Source organism: Mustela nigripes, chromosome 13 (assembly GCF_022355385.1).
Source record: "Mustela nigripes isolate SB6536 chromosome 13, MUSNIG.SB6536, whole genome shotgun sequence".
In the NCBI taxonomy this organism is placed as follows: Eukaryota; Metazoa; Chordata; class Mammalia; order Carnivora; family Mustelidae; genus Mustela; species Mustela nigripes.
This window is the reverse complement of record NC_081569.1, coordinates 131,230,599-131,256,664: the sequence shown is the minus strand read 5'-3', so window position 1 is coordinate 131,256,664 and position 26,066 is coordinate 131,230,599. Positions and strand designations below refer to the sequence as shown.

Sequence of the window (26,066 nt, the reverse complement as noted above, 5' to 3'; positions counted from 1 at the left end):
ATTGGTTGGTTTACTTCGTTTTGTTATTTAACTTGTTTCCCTAGATTTCCTATAGAAGAAAGTCAGTCCTAAAAGCTTCAAAGGTTCAAAGACTTGGCAAGGATGTGTTATAAATGGTTGTATGTGTTTCATTTTGTGTCATCATACCAGGAGGTACACAGTGCTTGGTTGTCAGAATTTATCATGGGTTCAGATGGTAACACTTTGATCTTCACATTGTAAAGTTCCCTAGCACGTTTTGCCGTATCTATGAGTGATGCCTGAATTAGTTATTTCATTAGGATTGTAAAATGGTGGTTTTCTGTCATTCTGTTCACATCAGCTGGAATTCTTCTGTGTATAATAGGTCTCTTCTTTATCCAGTAGGGCTGTTTGGTAATTTGCACAGGAAAGGCAGGAAAAAAATGTGTGATCCTTTTCATTTCTTTTAATGATGAGTCTTCAGAATAAGAAATTAGAGCTCTTGTTTCTTCTGGTAAATTCATGGGTTTCTGTGTAGTCATTGCGTATCAGTCCATCTCTTTTAACAGCTTTTTTGGTGTATAATGCATGTACCTTAAAATTCACCTATTGTAAACATACAGATCAGTGTTAGAAAATATGTAGAATTGTCCAGTCATCACCACAGTCCACTTTTCAAACATTTCTGTCACATCAGGACGTTCCTTTGTGCCCTCTGGTTGTCAGTTCCTTCTCCCACCCCCAGATTCAGGCAACCACTGGTGAGCTTTCTGTCTCTATAGATTTTCCTTTTCTGGATATTTTCTGGCCATTTCACTTACTCTGGCCACCTACTGGTCTCCGGTAGGCATGTGTTTCTGACCCCAGCTCTAAGTGTGGTTGTCTGAGTAGGTGGAAGGACAACTGAGAGCTTTGGACTTGAGGGTACGGAGGATAGTTCAGATCACTGTGTAGAAGACCCACCAGTGTAAACACTGGGAACTGGGAGAGTGGTGGCAGGAAGTGGTGGGATAAGGGCGTATTCTGGACCCAGGGTTGGGATCATTGAGGATGGTGCATGTTCCAGAGCTCCAGGGAATACTGTATCTGGAAAGGGAAGGAAATATTCTGTGTGGCTGCCATGATCTGGTACCAAAGAGGTGACGGCAGCAGTGTAGTAGGTCTGGAAAGGATAGGAGTTGAGAACAATGGGCATCTAAGCCCTCCTGGTGAACTCTTCCTGCCTTCCCTGGTGTATGAAGGTTCTGAGGCTGGGGACCTCCAAGGCTGGGTGGAGAATGGGAGAAGGAGAGGCCTCTTCTGTTTAGTTGAATGTTCTCTGAGCTTCTCTCTCTAGGTCTTGAGTCCATTCTCTTGCAGTCAGAAATGGACCCTGTTCTTTTGGCTATGGTGTTTCAACCTGCTCTGTTTCAGGAGAGAAGCCTCATCAGTGTCAAGTCTGTGGGAAGACCTTCTCCCAGAGTGGGAGTAGGAACGTGCACATGAGAAAGCATCACTTGCAGCTGGGAGCAGCTGGGAGTCAAGACCAGGAGCAAACCGGTGAGGAGAGAGGGTAGAGTGGAGGGCTGTATCTTCTGGGTTCAAAAAGCCAAATAACTGGCCTACCTGGTTATTTAGGAATTTTCAGATTCTAGGTTGGGGGAGAGACCTAGTCTCATTTGATGGACTAGTGGTTTCCAAGTGCAGCTCTACAGTGAAATCTGTAAGCTTTAAAAATGTGCATGTTTGTATTGCCTGTCCACCCCTCATCCCCAAATAAAACAAAACAGTACAAACTGACAACTGAAATTATTGGGGAGTAAGATTCCCGAATCTGTAGTTTCCAAGTTTCCCTGGTGAATTTGACGGTAACTCATGCTGATCCCTTAACCAGCACTTGAGTACTGTGATAAAGACTTCTTTATTTATATAGAAGGGGAGGGTTTAAACATTTTTTTATTTTATTTTATTTATTTATTTGACAGACAGAGATCACAAGTAGGCAGAGAGGCAGGCAGAGAGAGAGAAGGAAGCAGGCTCCCCGCTGAGCAGAGAGCCCGATGTGGGACTCGATCCCAGGACTCTGAGATCATGACCTGAGCCAAAGGCAGCGGCTTAACCCACTGAGCCACCCAGGCGCCCCTAAACATTTTTTATAGTCGTCCTGACTCCCTTTTTACCGTAACTTAAATTTGATAACTCATTTTTATTATTTTTTCCATGTCTCACTGTGATCAATTATTTCATTCCAAATACTCCTTTCCAAGGATGGACCCATCCCATTACATATGTTAATTCTCCACACGCTGCTCACAGGCAAGGATATTTATGTATGAGGCTCCGCCCTTCCCTTCTAGGGTTATTCTTACTCCCCAGAAGTAGATAGCATCTAAGATACAGGTTAAGTTCCAGTTCTGAAAGGAAAGGCCAGCTTCCTGTGACGGAAAATGGGGACCAGGCACAGCCGTGCCTGCTGCGTGTCTCTCACATCTGTTCTCTGTGCAGCTGAGCCACTAATGGGCAGTAGTTTGCTTGAAGAGGCTTCAGTAACCAGTAAAAACCTGGTGCCTATGAACCCCCAGCCCAGCCTTGGAGGAGAGTCCTTGAACCTACCAAATACCAATTCTATCCTAGGAGTTGATGATGGTAAGACTTTCAGCTCTCCTTTATTTGGGGAAAACGGGCTACAACTAGGGATTAAGGAATGGGGTTGTCTTCATAAGGGAGGTTTTAATTAATTTCATTTCTTGTGAGTAGCTGTGGTATGATTGTGGAGCATTTGTGTTCTTTGTCTCTGGATGGATAAGTGAATCTGTTTATATATATATATATATATATATATATATATATATATATATATGTTGTTGAACATATATATATGTTGTTGAACAGATGATGTAACAAAAGAATAAAGAGAAAAAAATTTTAAGAAGAAAATTATCCATAATCCTAGCATCTTAGCCCAATTATTTCTATCTTTCCTATTGCAGTTATGGAAGAACTTAACTTTTAAAACATTTAAACAGAACATAACCAGGTTTTACAGAGGAGATATAAAGCAATTTCTCCATACCTTCAAAAGCCATATCTTCTGGAGAAAAGAAAGGGCTGTCTAGGAGACAGTTGCTCCTCTCTGGTATAGAAATTTCACCCAAGTTACACAGGCCAGGCCCTCTTCTCTGAAAAACTTAACAGGTGAGGTCAGCATGCATTTATTCAGTGCCTACTGTGTGCCTGGCACCGTGGGAAAGACAAAAGTAGAAAACAGGGACCTTAAAATCCAGTTGGAAGTCATAACTTACATATGGGAGACAACATGGAGTGAATAGAAGATAGTATGTGAGTAAATGCTAAATTACACGGTACTGTCTGGAAGAGCAGTATGTATTGAAAGCCTGGGAGAAGAAAGTTTTGATTTATTAGAGACCTAAGTGAATAAACTATTTCTAGAAGATTTTTACGGTGATTCCACTGATGAAGTCCGAGATCCTGTGTTTTAGTTACTCGTATCCCACTCAGTTTTGTGTATAAGTGACCATGCTTGTGTAAACTTCTGTGTGGAGCCTACAGGGCTCAGAATGTGCTTCCATAACACACCTCCTCGGTTGCATAGTAGGATCCTAGTGGACAGTTGAAGTATGTATGAGCCACGGCCGTGGCATGGAACTGCTTTGCCACTGTTAAGGAAGAAAGTCTCATGGGAGGAAGGGACACTGTATAAGAACTTTGAAGCCAGATTTAAGTTCCTAACTTCTGCACAGTATGCTGTTTATGTCGCTGTTGGCTGCTTTAAGCGTTGACTAAGGTCCCTGGATCCGCCCGCTGCCGCAGCTTTTGCCCCATTTCATGCACGGCTAATTCAGCTAACAGTGCCAACGCCGTACTTCTCTGAATTGGTAGTTTGAAAACTGGTCAACTCTTGATATATACCTCAAGACTTCTTACCTTTTCTTCCCATCCCCTTTTGTAATACTTTCCAGATTCACTGGTAATGATTATCCTCTTCAGATGGGAGCTAATTTGGAAGGAATACAGGAATGTGGGTATCAGGGAGCAGTTTGTAGTGTTCTTCGTGACAGGCTTGATAATGCAGGTAGGGTTATCTGTGGATTCACTCTCCACTGAAACATTTTCTGCTGTTTCAGAGGTGCTTGCTGAAGGATCCCCGCGTCCCCTGTCTTCAGTGCCTGATGTGACACATCACTTGGTGACCATGCAGTCAGGGAGGCAATCCTATGAGGTTTCTGTGTTAACTGCTGTAAATCCACAGGAGGTAAATCTCTCTCTTGCCCTTAACTTTGTTTCTGTGGAGACTAATGTGGGCAGTGGTTGGGAATCTAGTTTAGATGATCTGAATTACTCCAGTTTCCCTTTCCTAGAAATCTTGTCTAGAATATCTTCCTTTAGGCTAAGCCTGAATGCAGCTTAACCTAAGCTTGATTGTTAGGGTCTCCTGCTTTGGGAGATTGGTCATTCATGACTGGATCTCAGCTTTGATTTCCTTCGTATACATACCTTACTGAATGGTAGCTGCTCCTGTGTTCTCTGCCTATGACATGAGGATGCTGCTTTTATTTTATAAAGAAAATAGTATTCTGGACAAAGTGGTCCTTGAGCAAAAATGATAGTGACAGAATCACTGAAAGTAATCATTGTTCATTTTATTAGGTCATATGTCTGGGAGATACCAAGCTGAACCAACTGGGCCTACAGGAATGTGTTCACTTGCTTGTTGAATGAGAGCCATCATCTAAATCGGGGAAAGGTTTTAGGTTAACTCTAAGCATTCCCAACTCTATGGTCTTGGCTCTAACCCAGAGAACAGAATGAAAACCAGTCAGGCTTCTAGAATCTTAGGATATTTTATTGGCCTTTTGTCCTGGGAGTAGATGACTTCATCATGAGCTCATTGCATATGCATGAACTTTTGCCAAAAACCCATGTATCCTGGATGCCTTCGAATTACAGTAACTCTTATAGTGCCTTCCCGTCTTTTCCCTTGACCTTTTCATTATAACCTCATCCCACAAGATCAGCTGTTCCAGTGTTCTGATGACTGCATCCCATATGAAATATTCTGTATTATTCTGTAAGACTCCTGGGGATGCCCAAAATCACGGGGCTCTGGACACGCATGTTAATGATTTGCCAGAACCTTTCCTTGTACTCATCATTGTGTCCCATTGTCTGAGCCTTGCTTATATTATATTGAAATTTTTTTTTGCTATTGGTTGCATTGGTTCTTTGCTAAATCACCTTCTCCTGGCTACTGCTTTGGAACATATCTCACCTGTGAAGACTTCCTTTATTATTTCCCCTCTTCATTTATGTATTTTAAAATTTTTATTATAAAAATTTTCAGGGGTGGCTGGGTGGCTCAGTTGGTTCAGCAGCTGCCTTTGGCTCAGGTCATGATTCCAGGGTCCTGGGATTGAGCCCTGCCTTGGGCTCCCTACTCAGTGGAGTATCCCCCAAGAAGGGGATCCCTCTCCCACTGCTTGTTCTTTGTCTGTCAAATAAATAAATAAATAATTTTTTAAAAAAGATTTTATTTATTTACTTGACAGAGAGTAGAGAGCCTGATGTGGGGCTCGATCCCAGGACCCTGAGATCATGACCCGAGCCGAAGGCAGAGGCTTAACCCACAGTGCCCCAATTAAATAAAATGTGTTTTTCCTTTTTTTTTTTTTTAAGATTTATTTATTTATTTGACAGACTGAGATCACAAGTAGGCAGAGAGGCAGACAGAGAGAGGAGGAGGAAGCAGGCTCCCCGCTGAGTGGAGAGCCTGATGCAGGGCTCAATCCCAGGACGCTGAGATCATGACCGGAGCTGAAGGCAAAGGCTTTAAGCCACTGAGCCACCTAGGCGCCTCTAAATAAAGTCTTTTAAAAAAAAGTTTTCAGGGGTACTCCCACATTGGGCTCTCTGCTCAGCGGGGAGCCCGCTTCCTCCTCTCTCTCTGTATGCCTGCCTCTCTACCTATTTGTGATCTCTGTCTGTCAAATAAATAAATAAATAATCTTTATATAAATAAATAAAATAAATAAATAATAAATAACTAAAATAAAAAACAAATAAATAAATAGAGTCTAGTGAGAGAAAGTATAGTATAATTAACTCATGTACCTATCCCAACAACTTCAACAGTTAACTTTCTACTGTCACTTATCTCTTCCCGCCTACTTCTTGTTGGTGCTGTTCTGTTTGTGCTGGAGTATTTAAAAGCAAATCACAGATGTACCATTTCATTTGTAGATATTTCAGGACATACCGCTAACAGATAAGTATTTTTTCATAGCTATAATATCTTCATCATACCCAACAGAATTAACAGTCATTTATTGGTATCCTCGAATTTTAGTCTGTGTTCCTTTTATTTTTTTCTCAAAATGTCTTTTAATGGTTGGTTGGTTTCAATTAGGATTCAAACAAGGTCCATTCACTGCATTTGGTTAATAATTCTCTTTATTTCTAACAGTCTTCCCCACCCCGCACTCTCTATCTCCGTTTTTTCAGAATGACTTAACTATTTAATAAGAATTTCCCACATTCTGGTTTTGGCTGATTGACTCCTTTTGTTGTTTAATACATTACTCTATCTACAGATATCCTCAAAACTGGTCGTGAGGAGCTTAGATTCATGTTTGGTTTTTTCCCCTCGGCAAGAACATACTGTAGGTGCTATTCTTGCTTTCTGTGACAGCTCACAGCAGACACGATGTTTAGTTGTTCTCCTCTTACTGAGCTTAATGATTGACCAATGGGTTACATAAAAATTTTGGCAAACATTACTGATCATGGCTGAGGTCGATTTTTTTTTTTATAAAGGCTTGCAAAACGGGGATATCCTAATTCCCTTTTTCTTTCTGCTTTTTTGAACTGTGATTCTTCTGTAAAAGAAATATTTTAGAGAAAATACTCTCATCAACTATTGGATTGCTCTGAAATAGTTCAGAAAGATCATCTTTTTTACCTAGTGGAAATTATTATCCTGATAAACCAATCCACAGCACTCAACCTTTTCCTTTTCTATATTTGAAACCTTGGAGCATTTCTCCCCTGTACGTTTATTTTTTATTTTTTTAAAGATTTGATTTATTTATTTGACAGACAGATTTCACAAGTAGGCAGAGAGGCAGGCAGAGAGAGAGGGGAAAGCAGGCTCTCTGCTCATGTGGGGCTCGATCCTAGGACCCTGGGTGATGACCTGAGCCAAAGGCAGAGGCATTAACCCACTGAGCCACCCAGGTGCCCCTCCCCTATACTTTTAAGTACCTTTTTTTTTTTACTGAAGCATTTCAGGTTTCCTCAGATAAATGTCAGATGTATAAAAACTCAATCAACATATACTACGTACCTAATGTGTGCAAGGCCCTCTCTTGGGTACTGAACAGCAGTAAACAAGGTACCGTCTCTGCCTCAAAGAGCTTAGGGTCAGACTTCAGACCTCTGCCTTTTATAACTGTACAAAATTGAGCCCCCGGAGTTACATGGTAAGAGAGAATGGGAAGGGGGACAGATCAATAAACAGGCAATTTTTATACAGTGTAGTAAGTACTAGTCTTGGGAGACATCAGCGAGTAAGTTTCAGAGTTTAGGTTGAGGCGTGAGGGATGAAGAGCTGTTATCTTGATGGAGAAGTGGAAGGGACTGGAAGAAAGTAACAGGCATAAAGGTAACAAGGTGTACAGCGCAGAAGGTGCAGGAGCCGGACACAACTGTGGAACCGCAAAGGGTTGAGGAAGATAGAAGGTGGAATGGAGAGTGGGAGCGGGGAAGATAAGCTGGTTTCTCTGTTGAAGGCCTCACTTCAAGGACGTGATTTTATCCTGGGACAGCGGGGAGCCACTGGAAGGTTTTCAGCCAGGTCTGACATGGTCAGATTTGTGCGTGCGGAGTCCAGTAACAGCACATTTGTTCCCTTTGGACCTAGGCACGTGGGTCTTGGAATTGGCTTCAGAGTGTCCTTGTCTGGGTGATGCTCACTCATAGCCTCAGACGGACATGGTACCATGGACCACCTATAAAAACAAAACTCGGCCTTCATCCAGGAGGACACTAAAGGTGTACAGGCCCTAAGCACCCAATTTTGTGATGGAAGCCCCAGACACTTCTTAGAAAAATATTAACAATACAGGGGCACCTGGGTGGCTCAGTGGGTTAAGCCGCTGCCTTTGGCTCAGGTCGTGATCTCAGGGTCCTGGGATCGAGCCCCACATCGGGCTCTCTGCTCGGTGGGGAGCCTGCTTCCCGCTCTCTCTCTGCCTGCCTCTCTGCCTACTTGTGATCTCTGTCTGTCAGATGAATAAATAAAATCTTTAAAAAAAATATATTAACAGTACAAAGAAGAAAGTGCTGCTCTTGTTGTAGCTGAAAATCCTGGATGATTACTTTTCCCGCATGGGTTGTTGCATATTTACAAACTCCCCTTCTGTCTGAACCTCACTTCTGTTTCCTTCACTGTTACCTCTGTTATTTTTCTCTTACCACAGGCATTCCCGCTGATCATCCCTCCTTTTCCTGATCATGGCAGGCTGACCACATCCTCTGATACCTTCATTTTTTTTTTTAAAGATTTTATTTATTTATTTGAGAGAGAGAGCACATGAGAGGGGATAGGTCAGAGGGAGAAGCAGACTCCCCGCCAAGCAGGGAGCCAGATGCGGGACTCAATTCTGGGACTCCAGGATCATGACCTGAGCCAAAGGCAGTTGCTTATCCAACTGAGCCACCCAGGTGCCCCTGATACCTTCATTTTTTAAACCTACAGGCCCCTCAAGACTCCAGGTTTAGTCCTCTTCCTCTAAGCTCCTGGTACTAACTGACCTCCCTCCAGCGACCGAGGAATGAGGATTCTTCAAGGATTCGCAGATAGAAGGAGGCTATTTACAATCCTTTTTTTTTTTTTTTTTAAATATTTTATTTATTTATTTATTTGAGAGAGAGCAGAGTGGAGGGGCAAAGTGAGAGAGGGTCTTAAGCAGACTGAGCTGAGCTTGAAGGGGCTCAGTCTCAGAACCCCGAGATCATGACCTGAGCAGAAACCAAGAGTCGGATGCTTAACTGACTGCGCTGCCCAGGCGTCCTGGCTGTTTGCAATCTAAACCAAGCATGTCCATTTCAAACTCTGGTTTTGGAGATAATCACACATTGTAGATCAGACCTGAAAGCATTAATGATGCTCTTATACTTGGACTCCTGTAAATATGCTCTAAAAATAAGCTTATCAAGAATATCAGATAATAACCAAAGCAAGCATCAGAAATTATCATGAGAGGGTACCTTGTTGGCCTAGGTCGGCAGAGTATGGGACTCTTGATCTTGGGGTGGTGAGTTTGAGCCCTATATTGGGTGTGGAGATTACTTAAAAATAAATAAATGACAGGCTTTTAAAAAAACCTTATCCTCTTAAAAAAAATATCATGGGAAATATATCAAAACTACATCTTATTCAGGTGGTTCAGATTAGACAATTTTTATTTTCCTTTCAGTGTTACCCAGTTTCCTGCAAATCAGGCAGAGGACTTACCGTGCCAGCCCAACTGGGACCCTGGGGCTTTCGGACCTCTGCTGACTAAAAGGCATCCCAAGTGGGGTTCTGTAGTCACATTGTGCTGACATTCTTGAACTCAGGAGGCAGTGTAAATGATTCAGCTAGGCTTGAATATATCAGAATTTGTCCCCCAAAAAGAGGAAAACAAATGACAAATTCTTTAAGATCTTCCATAAAGTGCCATTACTAAATTTGAGTGGGAGCACCTGGGTCTTGATGTAGAGTAAGATGACATCATGCATACATACATCCCCACCACACAGCATCACATGAAATTTGTGGTTTCTTTAAATTTTTAAACTTTTCTTTAAATTTTGTTTAAATTTCTTTATATTCTGTCTTATTAAATTCTACTCTATAAATAACCTTCATCCAAACTGAGATCACCAAGTAAATCTATCTTCTTCACAGGAATTTATCTGGATATATTTTACTAAGCCAAATTGTATTCTGAATTTCACTCTGTTATTCTCATCTCATTCTCATAATAAAATGGAACCGAAGTTTATCAATTATTGTACAGAACCACCTTTCAACAGAAAACCTTGGGTGGGTGTAGAGTAGAAAGTGTTTTAGCTGCCGCCCTCTTGAGACTCCAGAGGTCTCTTTTTTTTTTTTTTTTTTTTTTTTTAAAGATTTTATTTATTTGACAGAGATCACAAGTAGGCAGAGAAGCAGGCAGAGAGAGAGAGGAGGAAGCAGGCTCCCCGCTGAGCAGAGAGCCCGATGCGGGACTCGATCCCAGGACCCTGGGATCATGACCTGAGCCGAAGGCAGAGGCCCAACCCACTGAGCCACCCAGGCGCCCCAGAGGTCTCTTTTTAAGCCCTCGGAATCCCGGGATTCCTTATGAGTGTATGTTCTAGCTCTTATATGGAACTCACTGGGAACAGCTTCCCATTCCTCTTACTTCTGCTGGAGCAAGCATTCCACCTGTACTTTGGACTAACATTGATTGACGTAAGATTTTTAGTTCCACCATTTCTGATGAATGATGAATCTGTAAGTATGGATGCCTCCAGCACAGACGAGCAAGGACGTGACCACACAAACAATAGTTTGGCTTATGGACTCAGGATCTTTTATTGCCATAGTGGAAATGCCAGCATCGTGAAGTGGCCAAACACTGTCCCAAGGCCAGGACATGAAACTTTATCAGTCTACATGTGTCTCTTGCTTTGGAGCTAGACAGCCTTGACTCACCCCGGCTGTGCATTTCCCCACTCCCCACCTTTTCCGTAGTAAGAATTCTTTTTCCCATTAGTCATTGGTAGCCTGTTCCAGATTTGGTTTTAATCTTTTACAGTTACTAAACCAAGGAGAGTTAACTGAAAGCCGGACATGAGCATGGACACCGACTCCTGGAAGAGGAGCTCCGTCTGATCCCAGAGTGCACATAGTGGGAACAGGAGGCTTCTGGCTCGTGGTCTGCCAGAACTGAAACGAATCTGTGAAGGACAGGACCCCGCTTGTGCCGCTGTTCACCGTCCCGGACAGAGACGATGAATGTGGGAGCGCTGCTTTTCACACCACATCTGATCCAGACAAGGACGAAAGCAGTGAATGTGGGCTGGGTAACTGTACCTACCTCTCCTCCCACTATGAAATTTTGGGAGGGACTTCTCCCAGAAGGGAGTTTGATTATGTGTTGGCTGAAATTTCTTCGGTGCGGCTCTTAGAAAGGGATTTTCCTTTGAAGAATTTACATCCCAGGCTCAGCTCTTTTCATGTGGACGAACGAAGTCCTGCCACCGGCCACCAGACTTCACCAAGAAGTTGAGCTTTCAAGATGCCTTGTTGCTTTTGAGAAGGGAGGAGTGTCAGTTCTGCTGTGGCGTCCTCCCTTTAGCAACCTGAGTAAGAGACTCTCTGCCCCTGGGCTGCAAAAAAATAAATTACTTGAATCCCTACCTGGCCCGGGCTGAGGTACTATCTTGTATCCACTTCTACTTGGTCACTTGGTTTTGTTTATGGAATATACAGTAGCATGTTGAAGGTTTTTTGTTTTTTGATTTTTTTTTTTAAAGTTAAATACCATATGATTCACAGCTTCAGTTGTTTTCCCTTTAAATAAACAAGACAGCCCAGGCAGTTCTTTGGTTCCTTGTTTTGGACAAAACCCATTTTCTTAGGAAATTAAGAAAATAGTTCAGGCTTTCCCTTTAAGAGAGGGCACTGATTGTCCCTTTGGATTCCATGCAGGAAAAACTGAGCCCAGGATTCTTGGGGAACGGACACGAGCAGCTTCCTCTCTAACTAGAAAACCTAGGTCGTAGTTATCATAGTACCCCTCTGTCATCACAAGAAGGGGCCATGTCTGAGTCTGGGAAAATGGCAATAATAACAGATACTTTTGAATTTTTCCAGAAAGCTGAACAAAAACAAAAACATGAGAAATGTGCTTCTTTTACGAGTAGGCACTCTTGCTATCATCCTGTCTCTACAGCTGATAGAGAATATCTAATCAATCATTGGTGAGAAGAGGGTTCCAGAGATCACTTACTGGTAGAAAATCATGGCTATCAGAGAATTTTCACATTTATTTAAAATGAACCTCATGCTGACACTTACATACCATGCACACAGTGGCATATTCTAAGCAAATAACAGGACAGAATTAACTACTGTAATAAATAAATATAGTTCTTAATTTGTTAATGACACGCATAATCATCCTTTGTTACATAGATTGAGTTCATGTCAATTTCCTGTATTCTTAAATTACCAGTTTTTACTTCCTGTAGCCTTACTTTTATACTATAGCATGGTTCTTAACTGGGAATATTTTTGCCTGCCCCCACATGTGGCAATATCTAGACTAGACATTTTTGTTAGTCACAACTAGGGGAGAGGGAATTACTGGCATCTTGTGAGTAGGAGCCCAGGATGCTGCTAAACTTTCTATAATGTAAGGACAGTGCCCTCTCCCAACGCCCAACATAGACTCCTCTGGCGCAAAATGCCAATAGTACTGAGGTTGAGAGACCCTGTAGCAAAAGTTGCAAGCGTGTCATCCTGCAGGTGTTTTGTTACTCCCACGCAATATTTCTAAGTAATTTTTAAATTAGTTGTCAACATGCAAATTTCTGGCTTCTGTTGAAACTGGGTTGATCTGGCAATTCTGGGCCTGTGTTCTAGCAGAGACTCTGGTCTCTACTGACTCCTACTCTCTCATACCCAGCACATGTGAGCCATTGGTTTCCTAACTAGCCCCTTGTAGGCATTTGGGCTTGTGCCTTTTTTTAAAGTAGGAGGCACAAAGCAAGAATGCTTAACTCAGCTCTGGTCCACTGCCCTGAGGTTTTTCACTTTGATTTATTTAAACCAATCATTCCCTGTTTGTTACCTGCTTTTCCCCATCCTCCAAGAGTAGCCGTTGACTCAGAAGCCAAGTTTTGCCTGACTTGACTTAGCCCCCAAGTTAGCTGGTTAATATTGAAAAGCAGTAATTTTGTGTTACTGATTAAGCAAGTGATTTGCAATTATCTAGTAGTTCGTAAGACAGCTCTTCCAGTTCTTTCTTGGGACTTGTAGGCTCTTGTAGAGATTCTTCTAAATCCTGCTGTGGATTTCTGGTGCTGAGTTTTGTAGTTTCATGGGTGCTACAGAATAAATTAAAGCATTATGAAATAAAATGTTTTTAATTAAAAGCATTATGTAAGGCTGAAGGATGGTTTCAACATGTTCATTATTTTATATGGGGTATAAAGGGAAATTTCTAGGGGGGAAACTGGGATAGGAATTAAGGGAGGGGCCATTAGGATTTAAGAAACAAAACAAAGTTGAGAATAATGGTGATAGTATGCTTTTCTCCCCTTCCCTTATATGATACCAAAGGAGGAGTGCTACTAATGAAGTACTTTTTTTTTTTTTAATGAATTACTTCTTTAATGAGTGCTAGATTTTTAACAAGCCACGGTGACCATGCTGAGGGGAAAAAGGCTTTGATTGTTCAGGACAGTATAGCTTTTATTGTAGCTCAATATAGGTTTTTACCTTCAGTTATCCAAACAGAATAAAAAGTGCTAGTAAAATAGTTTTATCATTTTATAGTAAGTAAAAATACACATTGGGGCACCTTTACACCCACAGACACACATAACATTTGTTCCTCAAAAGTGAAGTGGAGATATTTTTGACTGATGGCCCTGGAAGTAGAATTGGAAAAATGATCTGTTTCAAACTGAAGGAATCTACAGCCCATATACAACGGTTATATTTTATTCACAATTGCACTATTCTCCCAATTTAAATGTGTTATGTGGGGATCTCTGGGTTAGTATTCCATATATACAGGATTATGATCTCAAAACGCACGAGTGGTGGCATTGGGAGGCATGGCAGTTCGAGAGCTGCAGAGAACCAGGAGGATCCGAGATTACCTGGGACAATCACGGCCTTCTGACGGCCCCCGCCGCTGTTCATCCCGGCTGCCCTGACCCTTGCTCCTCACAAAGTCTTCATCGAGCCCAGCCTGCTTCAGGGTGTCTCGATACCGTTGTTCTGCAGCTTTCCTGGCAAGGTCCTGTGGAATGGAAATTAATCTGCTGTAGCTGTCTTGTGAATCACCAGGTAATTCGAAATCACTTGTTTAATCCGTATGCCTATAACTGCCCCCTACCCCAACCCCCCATTAGTGCTGGGCACCGATGTGCATGAAAATTTCTTAGAGCTTTTTCTAGCCTTAAAAGTGCATAGGAACTACCTGAAGGTCTTGTTATTAATGTAAATTCTCATTGGGTAGGTCTCAGAGAAGGCTCACAATTCTGTATATCTAACACTCCCAGCGGATGCCAACAATTGATTTAGGACCCACCTTTGAGAAGAAAAGATATAGATTTTTGGAAGATCAAGTGAGACTCCGATGAAAACATGGACTTAAAAACATTTTAAGATTTGAAAACAACCAGGGGTGCCTGGGTGGTGTAGTTGGTTAAGCGTCCAACTCTTGGTTCTGGCTCAGGTCATGGTCTCAGGGTCCTGGGACTGAGCCCCAAGTCCGGCTGCATACTCAGTGCAGAGTCTACTTGAGATTCTTGCTCCCTCAGCCCCTCCTGCTTGTGCTCTAATTAGAGTAAATAAATAAATTTTTTAAAAATCAACACTAAAATACATACATAAAAAGAAAAGCACCACTAAAATATAACAAAACACTCTTCAAAAAAATTTTTTTTATTTGACAAAGAGAGATCACAAGCAGGTAGAGAGAGCCGGGGAAGCCAGCTCCCCGCTGAGCAGAGAGCCCAATGCGGGGCTTGATCACTAGGACCCTGAGATCATGACCTGAGCCGAAGGCAGAGGCTTTAACCCACTGAGCCACCTGAGCGCTCCTAACAAAACACTCTTAACAGGATAGATGGTATGCCTGAGGAGGAGGAAAATGTTCTTTTTTGTTTTAATTTAAGCAAAATCATATAGAGCACTTTGTATTTTTCCTGGAGTGGTGAAAGATCTGTTATGATCTGAGGGTGAGGTTGCTTGAAAAAAATTAACATAAAGAGGAAAGGGCATTATGAGAGATTTGAGCAATGCTAGTTGCTAAGTAAACCCAAAACCATCCAGCATGTGTGAGTCTGTGTATGGTATGTATGATGGGGGAGGAGTGTACCCGGAAAATGCCTAGATAAGACACACTGGCTGGAAGATGGAGATGATGTCCAGCTGCTGGAATCAGGTCACTAGGAAACCCCAACTTTTATCTGAAACTGGAGAGAAGAGGGATCTGCAGAGCCTGATAGAACCCCATACTCCTGGGGATGGTGGCCTTTCTGAGGCCGTTCATCCAAACCAGCTTCAGAAGCTCCAGAGCTTCCTTAGGGAGACCAGATCTCAGCTGGGTGCAACTTCCCTAAAGGTCTAGAGAACACCTTAAAATGATTCTTCTATCCTGAAGGCCACTTAATCTGAAAAGGACTTTCTGGGGTGCTTGTGAGCATACCAATGTCTGGAGACCCATAAATGGGCCACAGCTCTGGAGGCTGGGGATGCCCAGGGTAGCAGCAGTGCAGGGGGAGAGACTCTGTTAGCAAGTTAAAGATCGTCTCACTGACACAGCCAAACTGTCCCTGCGTATGTGGGATTTAGCCCTCACCATGATTCAAACTGAAAGCCAGACCGCAGCAAACACTCCAGAAGTAAAATACTTTATAGATGCCTCTGGAGTCCTGTCTTGGATGAAATCAGTCTAAGCAGCATTCACCACTTCACTATGTACTTGGGAGGGGAGGGAGATGGTAGTTAATAACAGGTCTAATTTAGAATCTTCCTGAGCCCAAAGAAATGTTTAATACCCAGATATTAAATTGTTCCATCATGGGATGCCTGGGTAGCTCAGTTATTTAAGCATCTGCTTTTGGCTCAGGTCAGGAGGTCCTGGGATCGAGTCCCACATCAGTCTCCCTGCTCAGAGGGGGGCCTGCTTCTCCCTTTCCCTCTAACCCTGCCCCCACTTGTGCTCTCCCTTGTCTCTTTCTCTCTCTCACTCTTTCTGATAAATAAAATCTTAAAAAAACAAACAAACAAATAAAACTATCCCATCATTTTCAAGAGCCCTTTCATCCAAAACTGAAAGAAAATGAATGCTGGTTTAGTTTTACCTTGCTAACTTGTTCAAAGAGGTAGGGTCTTGTCTCTATTCTCTTCTTCATTTCTTCCAATTCTTTCTTATACTCTTTTGCTCTTTTACGGTCATTGTTCCTGGAATTAACAAGGTTCTTAGAATCAATTCTCTTTTTCCAATCTGGAATAGCCTTCACTCCAATTATGCAGAGTAATTCCCAAGGTCATTGTAAATTCCTAACTGTGCCTAGCAAAATCCTTGACTGTGTGCGATTATAGGAGTCTAATAACTCCATTTTGCCATTTTTCAAGGCTCATGATCTACTGGATCCCAAGACAGGCACTCTTTGACACAGGGAGGACACTGACCGATTCTCTTTCAGCTTTGCTTTGAACACTTCCTCCAGGCTTTGATGGGGATCCATGGCTTTGGCACGAAAGGTCACGGATTTAGACATCGCTTGACACTTCTTTTTGTGCATCTCCAACCACTGAGTACTCTCATCTGCTCTGTCCTTTTTTTCAAGTGAACTTCTAAAGAGAGGAGGCAAAAATCATACAGATGACCAACTTGAGTATATTTGAAAGCAGTCTTAGTAACCTCTCTGGAAAGTAAAGTGATATTTTCAATGAAGGGCATTTCAGAAAGAATAGGATTCTGAAATTGGCAGATGAAGCCTTCCCAGCACTATGGACACAGTAATCTTCTGCCCCAGGAGAAGTTCATTAATTGAACTGAAAAAACATATGAGTTAAAATATCCTTGTACTCATGCTTCTGGCTTGTCTGGAAATGAGATGATCCTGAGAGCTGCTGTTTGCTGAGCTCTCTACTCGGAACTGAGTGGAGAAAGGAATCAAGTGCTTTATATCCATTATCTTCCTAACTGGCCTATGAGGTCAGAACTGTAAGCCCCTCTTTTTATAGGCGAGGAGATGGAGGTTCAGAAAGAGTAAGCCACTTACTCAAAGCCGCCCCCGCAAGCCAGTGGAGAGGCCAAGATCTGAACCAGGATGTCTGACTCCCAAGCCTCTGCCCTGGACCACTGTGCTCGAAGGTGCCTGGATTCATGGGCCCTTGGGAATACAATTCTGCATTTTCACAGAGAACTGAAAATAGGCTTCTTTCCCTGCACAGTTTGGGGTTAATTTACAGCACTTAGTTTGTGTAAGTATCATTTGACAGGGTACTATGGAGAGTTCTACGAAAAGAAAAAACAGTCAAGACTCTTGCATTTGGATATTTACATTCAAATGAACAGATTAGGAAGGAAGGCAGGGAAGTTGAGTCTGCCATGGTATCAAACTCCCCGTTGCTGGGAAGTAAATACAGACATCCCCTAGGGGGGCGAGCTTCCGTTCAGAAGGCTTATCGTACTGGGGCCTCAGGATAGTGATGCATGTAGCCTTCATTCAGTAGCCCTAAGAAATTTGAGGAAGAAGGGAGTACCCCTTAGATTCTAAATATATTTCTTTCTTTCTTTCTGTTTTTTAAAGATTTTATTTATTTATTTGACAGACAGAGATCACAAGTATGCAGAGAGGCAGAGAGGCAGGTGGGGGGCGGAAGGGGGGGTGGCGAGCAGGCTCCCTGCTGAGCAGAGAACCCGGTGCAGGGCTCGATCCCAGGACCCTGAGATCATGACCTGAGCTGAAAGCAGAGGCTTAACCCACTGAGCCACCCAGGCTCCCCCTAAATACATTTCTAAGATCACTGTTGCGTGTCCTAAAGAGTCAAGTAGGTCCCGAGTACTCCTCTCTGAGCCCCACAGGAAAGCACTAAGATGCTAGTCGTAAGTGTTATTACCATGACCTTGTCTGCCAACTTCAGCTCAGAGGTCTAGCTGAGGAACTCTTGCCGGGGTGCTGGTCTGATGAGGGCAATACTATGACAGAGTCAGGTCAGTTAAAGAATTAAAAAGTAAGGAGGCTCCTGCTTCCCAACCAACTTCTGATAATTCCCCAAAGATGAATCTCAGACAGTCTCTAGTCGTGTGGTAGATGCCTTCTCTTTGTGACCAGGTCCACTACCTGCCATCACGTTTCTCTGAATTCCTGTTCCTAACGGCTCCCTCTCTCATCTGTGGGTCTTCACCCATGTTGTTCTCTCTGGAACCTTCTTTCCAGGCTTCGGCTAATTCCTCATTCTTCAGAGATTAAAGAGACCCCTGCCCCAGGCTATCCAGTGCTCCCAAGTTTCCCTGTATTACCCCCACCAATGCACTTCTTACAAAATATGGCAACTTCTTTGCTTTTCTGTATTTCATACTAGATACTAAACTAGAGGTTCCATAAGGCATCTCCAGGCTTAACATTGTAACTGGCACAGAGTAAGTTCCCGTGAGCACCTGCTGAGTGATGGCCTGGTGTTCTCCAGCACTGTGTGTAGGGGGTGACGTGAATTCCTGTCCGATCAGCGTTCCCTTCCACCCCATAGGTCTCTCCGATAACCAGAGAGGAGGCCCAGCAGCAGGATGGTTTCTAGCACTGAGGCCAAGATCCAAGCGCTGACCACTGATCTCCATCCTAGGCCAAGGTCTCGGACTCGACCACTCACCTGACTGCAGATTCCCTCTTCCTGGTGGCATCTGTGATGTGCACAGGGAGGGTGTTGGCGGAGAGGGAAGCAAGGCCGCTCAGAGAACGGCTCCTTGGCAGGGGTGTGGCTGGTGGCTGTGGAGAGTCCTAGAAGAAACGAAGGTTGGTATTGATGGGACAGCCATGTGTGATGAGTTTCTATTCTAACTAGGATTCATTTTCAGTGAAGGACTAGTCAGACCGAGAATCCTTTTTCCCCCTCCTGGGATCATGGAAAGAGTAATGAGTTTATTACTAGGCCTAGAGTTGGATATCAGTCCTAAAATTTTAAGAGCAGATGAGAAGTGGGGCACCTGCGTGGCTCAGTGGGTTAAAGCCTCTGCTTCGGCTCGGGTCATGATCCCAGGGTCCTGGGATCGAGCCCCACGTCGGGCTCTCTGCTCAGCAGGAAGCCTGCTTCCCCCCTCTCTCTCTGCCTACTTGTGATCTCTGTCAGATAAATGGATAAAATATTTGAAAAAAAAAATCAGCTGGGAAGAGTTCTTTCTAATTGATACAGGGTTCTGAGCAATTGATCCCAACTCCCTACCTTCTAGACTTGCTTGGACTTATTTCTGCAAAATTTCTCTAGAAAATTTACCTCTCAGGAGGCAAGGAAAGGAAGTATTATTATGGTTCTCAGTTTATAGGAACTGTGGAGCTTACAGCGGAGCCAGTGTTTATTTTAATTTTTTTTAAGTTTTTAAAAATTAAAATTCAATTGATTAACATATAATGTATTATTAGTGTCACAGGTAGAGGTCAATGATTCATCAGCCTTCTATAAGGAGCCAGTGTTTCTTTTTAATTTTTTAAATTTATTTTTCAAGATTGATTGATTGATTTATCAAAGAGAGAGAAAGAGCGCGCGCGCGTGTGCACGCATGCTCAGGCAGGGAGAGCAGCAGGCAGAGAGAGAAACAGACTCCCCACTGAGCAGGGAGCCTGATGCGGACTCGATCCCACGACCCTGGGACCATGACCTGAGCCAAAGTCAGCTCCTCAACTGACTGAGCCACCCAGGCACCCCTGATCCAGTGCTGTTTAAAAAAAAAAAAAAATGTCACGAGAAGTGCCTCCCATCAAGACTGGCCTGTCTGCTGGGTCCCAGGCCCCGACCCTCCTGCAGCGGCCTGGGCTCTCACCCTCCTCCCTCCAGATGTGGCGGCATCACAGGACCGCGGAGTGCGACACAGGCTGCCGGTCCTCAGCAAGAAGGGCTTGTTGCGAGTCCCCTCTCTGGTGTCCCTTCTCTTGGCAGCTCTTCTCTGGAAGGCCCTGTAAAGGCCTTCGTAGTCAGGGACGGCAGGATTCACACGAGGCTGGAATCCAAAGTCCGTGTGCAGAAACGCAAGCTTTTCCTTCTGGGTTCGGGTAGCCGCGCGGGGCTGTGGGCCCACCCGGCCCCCGGAGGGGGCGATCGGGGAGGCGGCCTTCTGGAGCATGTCTAGGGCTCTCATCTGGATGCGAATTTTCCTTAAGAGTTCCGCTTCTGTGGAGAAGAAGGGTGGTGATGGGTGAGAGGGGACCTGCCTGGGCTTGGAGAATGTTCCCTGTGAAGCCCGAGCGGAGGGTGACGGAGCCGATCGACAGCTTCCGCAGGAATTTCGGGAGGCAGCTGACTCCATACGGGAAGCTCCCTGTCGGCCAGGAGAGCTGTGCTTACACGACGGACAATGGCAAACACTACAGATCAGCTTGCTTTGTCTTTTCTGGAGAGTTCGTTCATAAACGTTGGCCAGAACACGGCTGCCAGGTACCAGCAGGCCGCAGAGGCAGCCACCACGGACACCACGGGCACCGAATGCTTTCTGTGGTTCCTTCTTCAGAGGTGGAGCTGGCGAGGCGGGCGGTTACCCCTTTCTCCCAGGTCCCCCAGACTCAGGGCAAGTACCCGCTATCCACCCAGAAACCCACGCTGTTGCCCAAATCACTCCCGCCTGCTGTCTCTGGTCAGTCCCAAGTTCTGCGGTCTCTGCTCTTTAACCGTGCTCCTGCCGGGCCTCTCCTCACCGTCCTGCTGCTCATTTCACAATCTCCCACTGAACTGTCCACACGGGGTCCTGCAGACCAACACCCTCCCGGCCTGTCCCTCCCCCCTTAACCGTCTCCACCGCAGCATCTGAGTGGTCTTCCTGGGCTGCGGATCTGATCCTGAGCCCCTCCATAAAGCCCTTCAGGGGTTCCCCAGTGCCCTTGGGAGGAAATCCAACCTTCTCCCGCCGCCTACAAGCCCCCAGGTCTGCCCAGGGCCTGCCTCTCCCTCCCCACTCCCTCTTCTCTCCCCTGTCCTGTGCCTGTGTTCTGCGGCTTCTGACCTCTGCCCTGTTCTCTCTGGTTCACTCTTCCTCCCTCTTCCCTTCCTTCAGGGGCTGCCTCAGTGCTCTCTTCCACGGGCCCTTCCCTACCTGCTCCCACCGCCTCACCACATCTGATGTGTCCTTGTGTCCTGTGCTCCCTGAGGGGGAAGGCTTTACACCTTGTAGACCACTCACCACATCCGTGGGCTCTGTGACCTGGTATCTGGCTGCCTCCCGTGTGCACCAACTCCAGGTCTGTCTATTCCACACACAGTAGTGCCTGGAGCTTGGCACGTTACTGAATGAATAAAGCCTGAGTCCTTTTACCGAACCCCATTTCTTGAAATGAGGCGGCGTGGGAGCTTCCCTCGGGAGCAGCTGGTGGTGGCACTGGCCTAAGCTGGCCCTTCGTTGTCTCACTGGTTCTGCCGATGCGTTCGTGTCCCGAGAGCAGCCACAGGACCAACCTAGGGCATGCCAGGCCACCTCTCACGCTCACTCCTGCCAGGGCTCCCCCACGACACAGACAGAGCCAGCCCCATACCCCGTGGCCTGCCCTGAGTGTGGCCTGGAGGCCGGGTCTCCAGAGCAACGAGTTCCTCTCCCAGCCAGGCTGACCCCCGAGCCCAAGTACCCCCAGCACCCCGTGGCAGCCCCAGGCAGCAGGCAGCATGGTGGGAAGGAGGCCTTTACCTTGCAGTTTGTCCCCGAGGGCTGGCTCCAGAATGGACTTGGGAATCCTTCTGGTGGCCTTCTGCTTGGGGACCTTGGCCTTGGCTGTGGCGGCCAGCTCCCTCTGCTTAGCGGCTTCCTTTCTCTGCTCCTCCTTCACTAGGAAGCTGAAGGGCTTCAAGGAGGAGAGGAGCAGTTCCTTCCTCTTCTGGATCCCTGCCTGCCTGCGGGCCTCGCTGCGCTCCGTGATCTCCCGGTAGAGGGGCAGGTAGACGTGCGCGGGCACTGGCTGCGCCCGGAACTGCCGGTGGCACTCGGCCTCCTCCTGCCCCTGCCGCTGGGCCTGCTTCCTCTCCTGCTCAAAGGAGGCAGGGGAGGCCAGCCACTGGGCCTTCTTCTGGGCCTCACGCAGTGTCATGCGGAACGGCCGGGGGACCGTGATGGACGACACCCAGGAGCTGATGCTTCTGTGCTGCGAGGGGGGCCTGGAGCCTGGGGGTGGCTGGGGCTGACTGTTAGGATCGTCGGAGGGAAGGCTGCTCAGGGAGCTGCAGCGCCTCGTCGAGCTGCACCTGGAGGGAGAAAGCAGCTGCCCTGGGGGACACATGGAGCACACGTGGAGGACAGTGGCAGATGGGAGGCTGGCCCCTCCTCCTGCTCATCCCTGTCCTCCCTCCCAGGAGGTGGCAGCTGGCTTCTCAGCCTGACATCGTGGCCCCGTAGGCCTCTGAGCCTGTGCCTCTCTCGCCTGGGCCTTCCTCCTTTCCCTCAGGCCATCTAGCAGCCCATTAGGAAGTCTTTTCTCACAACTGATTCCCGAATTACCACTTTGCATTCTAATATTTTCTGTTTGTTTGTTTGTTTTCTTATTGTAAAGATTTTTTAAAAGTAATATTCCACACCCACCTCGGGCTGGAACTCACATCCCTGAGATCAAGAGCTGCCCACTCCACCGACTGAGCCAGCCTGGCACCCTGCATTCTATTTTCACATGGGCAGGAGAACAGTGCAGTGGAACAGAGCCGGGCTTTAGCGTCGGACCCAGGTTCAAATCTTGCTTCAAACAATTACCAGCCATGTGACCTTTAGCAGGGTTTGCTTGGAACCTTGATTTCCTCATCTGGAGAATGGCAAAAATCGTATCTTCTTACAGGGTTAGTGGGAAGAAAAAATAAATATTAAATATTATAAATGCAGCGTACACACATATAGAAGGGCTTGGCCAAGGTCAGTGTACCTCGTTGCTGTTCTTGGGAGGGAGTGAGATGGGCATCCCTTTAGTCAATCCCAGTGCTTCCAGTGACTAAGGGTAACCCAAAGTGATTTAGGAAGGAAATAGATAGGAATCTATTCTAGATCGGAATCAGAACACACTTGGCTCCGAAGGTGGATTCTGAGCTGGAGCCTGGGTAAGGGACAACTTGCAGAATGGTTTTTACTGAGGAAGAGGATGAGGCCCAGAGTCACAAGGGACTTGGCTAGAGTTGGGCATGAGGTGCCTTACCTCGCAGACAGTGGGTCCTGGACCTGTGGCTTCCCCCTGCCTTTGTCTTGGAAGAAACTCTCCAGGTCCTCATCTTCGGAGAAGTTCTCACCACTGTCCGGGTCAGACTGAAAAAGGGATTCCAACAGGCACCACCTGCCTTTCTGCTTTAGTACCTCCAGGTACTCGGAAAAGCTCCCAGTTGAGTCGGAATCCGAAAGCGTCAAGTCCTCTGGGCTGAGGAAGTCATCCAGTTTGCCAGCCCTGGGCAAAACCGGTCCGTCCCCAGACAGCTCCTCTTCTGTCTCCGAGTCCGAGGAGGATTTGGGGGGAAACACCTACCGTGAAATAGAATAAATGGTGGGTCAACTGTCGTTCCAAATTTACTCAAAACATAACTGCTAACTTCACTTTGAATAAGTCTCTGTATACTAGGGACTGGGAAGGAAGAAAAATAAGATTGTTCCTCGCTTTAAAGAAATTTCACAAATTGGTATATGGGGGATGCTTGGTTGAAGGGCAGGGAAGGGAAGCAGACAGGTGAACAGTTACTGAGTACCTGCCCTGTGGCGTGCACTCTGCCCCCTGCACTCCAGGAACCCCACCCAGACTTTGGCCACACTCTTGCCCTATTTGGTTTTTACCTACTTGTTGCCAATCTTCTTTTTCCCGCTCCTCCTGTCTGCACCTCTGCTTTCCTCCTATTCTACCTAAGATCTACCCCGTTACTAGGAACGAATAATTAACTGGACAGATACTGTGTTCTAGCTGAAAGAACAGTGTCCTAGAAAGTGGGTTTCAATACTCCATTCCTTTAGAAAATCTTTATTTGGTGCCTAATGTGCACTGGGCATTAGGCTGAGAACACAAGTCCCTACTCACAAAGCTTATGCTGTAGAGAGAGGGAGACAGACAATATAAGGTGATAATATATTCAATGAAAGTCATAAACTGAGAGATTATGCGATGATGAAGTGGTTTGGGAAGCTGTTCTGTTGATAAAAGCCCGTCAGATAAAAATCTGGGAAGAGTACCTATAATCAGAGCTAGGTTTATTAATTTGTTGGAGTACACCATGAAAAATTAAGGGAACGTGCAGGGTGGGGGATGGGGACGGGCTTTTCCTGGGGCTGGTTTGTCCCAGCGATGGGGGAGGGGGTGGATCCCTCTGTATCCACTCTGAACGGATGCTGTCGTGAAGAGGGCACGGTTCCGTGAGTGAGTGAGCACTTTTGATTCCAAGGGTAACAGAACAAAGTGGGGCTGGGTAAGTAATTGATAGGTAAGCATCATCATTTAGAAGGAGGTCTTAATCGTTTTGCAGGTATGCTGTGGCCCATGAGAAACACTGTTTTCTGCTCATCTGGCGGCTCACCTTAGCTGTGTCTGTTGCAGTCTGCACTGTACTTTCTTGGTCTTGGGTTGATTTTTACTTTCTCACTGCAGAGGAGTTTTAGGCTGAACACCTGATTGATGAGAGGGAGCCAGCCTTGCCAAGAGCTGGGGTAGGAGGGTTCTGGGTTCAAGGAAAAGCAAATGCAAAGGCCTTGAAGCAGGAATAAATTTGGCTCTTGGAGAGGCAAAAGGAGGGCCAGGGTGCCTGGAGGACAGTGGTATGAGATATCCTTAGAGAAGCAGGTGTGAGGCCAGGATTGGGCGGGATAAGATGACTGCTTGCACCTGGAGCAGAGGCGCCTACAGGCCTCCAGGTGACACTTGGGGATGATTCTCTAAGGTCCAGCTCTAATACTGAAAAGAACACTGGATTCTGAGTCAAAGAATGTGCTCCAGCCCTTGCGCTGCTACCGAGGAGCGTGTGATCTTGGGAAAAATTTTTTTAAAAAATGACTTTATCCAGATATAATTCAGACACCATATAATTTAAATAATTCACTTATGGAAAAGAGTACAATGCAATGGGCTTTAGTATATTCACAGAGCTGTGCAATCACCACCACCATCAATTTTAGAGCATTTTAATCACCCCAAAGAAAGCCCATACTGGCGGGATCCTGGGTGGCTCAGTAGGTTAAGCCTCTGCCTTCAGCCCACATCCTGATCTCAGGGTCCTGGGATCAAGCCTGGCATCTGGCTCTCTGCTCAGCAGGGAGCCTGCTTCCCCCTCTCTCTGCCTGCTTGTGATCTCTGTCAAATAAATAAATAAAATCTTAAAAAAAGAAAGCAAGCCCATACCATTTAGTAGTCACTCCGTATTTTGCTTAGTCTTTCCAACCCTTCCCTCGCTGCCAGCCCTAAGCAACTTTCTGTATGGATTCCGTTTTTCTATTTTTTTTAAAAAGATCTTATTTATTTGAGAGAGAGAGAGAGAGAGAGCACACGAGTTTGGGGAAGGGGCAGAGGGAGAAGCAGGCTCCCCGCTAAGCAGGGAGCCCAATGCGGGGCTCCATCCCAAGACCCTGGGATCATGACCTGAGCCGAAGGCAGAGGCTTAGCTGACTGAGCCACCCAGGCGCCCCTCTATTGCAAACCTTAGTCCCTCTATGCCTCAGTTTTCTTTTCTACAAAATGGGGACAACATCGGACTATCAGTTCTAGGGTAGTTGACAGGATAAGCGAAAACCGAGGGCCATCGCTGTGGTTCTACGAAGGGCCTGACGTAAGACTCAACCCCCTGGGGAGTCCGCCTGCGGGGCCTCAAACGCTGCGGATTTTAATCCCACGCCCCCTGCGACACGCTCCTGCCGTCTGTCTCCAAGGCAACGTCAAACAGTTTCCTTTCTTAGAGATTCCTTTCCGGGGCGCAGACCCAATTCCTCTCCTTCTCTCCTCACCTGACGGCTCCACTGAGCGCCTCCACTGAAGGCTCCTGCAGCCCTCCCGATGGTCATCTTCTCCGCGGGCGGAGACGGAGGCGGCGGTGACAGCTCTGGCTACGCGCTGGGGCGCGGGCGGTACTAGCTGCAAGATTAGGTTCCGCCCCCTTCTGGATTTGGCCTCTGATTGGCTCCCAGGCGGATGCC

At 45.8% G+C, this 26,066-nt stretch overlaps 2 protein-coding genes across 8 annotated transcripts in view; one reads left to right on the top strand and one right to left on the bottom strand.

Moving 5' to 3' along the window:
* ZNF410 (zinc finger protein 410) overlaps window positions 1-11,587 on the top strand; it is a 40,550-nt gene extending 28,963 nt beyond the window's left edge. For 4 of the 5 annotated variants that reach the window (XM_059373778.1, XM_059373779.1, XM_059373780.1 and 1 more), the window contains 4 exons: window positions 1,375-1,500; window positions 2,446-2,586; window positions 4,086-4,213; window positions 10,803-11,587. In XM_059373778.1, the coding sequence (XP_059229761.1) occupies window positions 1,375-1,500; window positions 2,446-2,586; window positions 4,086-4,213; window positions 10,803-10,841 (434 nt within the window). In that variant the 3' untranslated portion in view covers window positions 10,842-11,587. The remainder of the gene's footprint in view (window positions 1-1,374; window positions 1,501-2,445; window positions 2,587-4,085; window positions 4,214-10,802) is intronic. The other variant, XM_059373781.1, reaches the window with a different exon arrangement.
* Window positions 11,588-12,012: 425 nt separating this feature from the next.
* FAM161B (FAM161 centrosomal protein B) lies at window positions 12,013-26,017 on the bottom strand. Of its 3 annotated transcripts, XM_059373775.1 has the most exons (9): window positions 25,878-26,017; window positions 23,107-23,423; window positions 21,624-22,174; window positions 19,776-20,122; window positions 18,611-18,738; window positions 16,424-16,588; window positions 16,093-16,192; window positions 13,879-14,021; window positions 12,013-13,098 (listed from the first exon to the last, which is right to left on the bottom strand). In XM_059373775.1, exons 1-9 carry the CDS (start codon window positions 25,932-25,934, stop codon window positions 12,960-12,962), a joined length of 1,947 nt encoding a protein of 648 aa, XP_059229758.1. In that variant the 5' UTR covers window positions 25,935-26,017; the 3' UTR covers window positions 12,013-12,959. The 3 variants fall into 3 exon arrangements, with proteins under 3 accessions (XP_059229758.1, XP_059229759.1, XP_059229760.1); XM_059373776.1 differs by lacking the exons at window positions 23,107-23,423; window positions 25,878-26,017 and adding an exon at window positions 22,509-22,740; XM_059373777.1 differs by lacking the exons at window positions 23,107-23,423; window positions 25,878-26,017 and adding an exon at window positions 22,674-22,695 and having other exon boundaries at window positions 21,624-22,196.
* Between the last annotated feature and the right edge of the window lie 49 nt (window positions 26,018-26,066).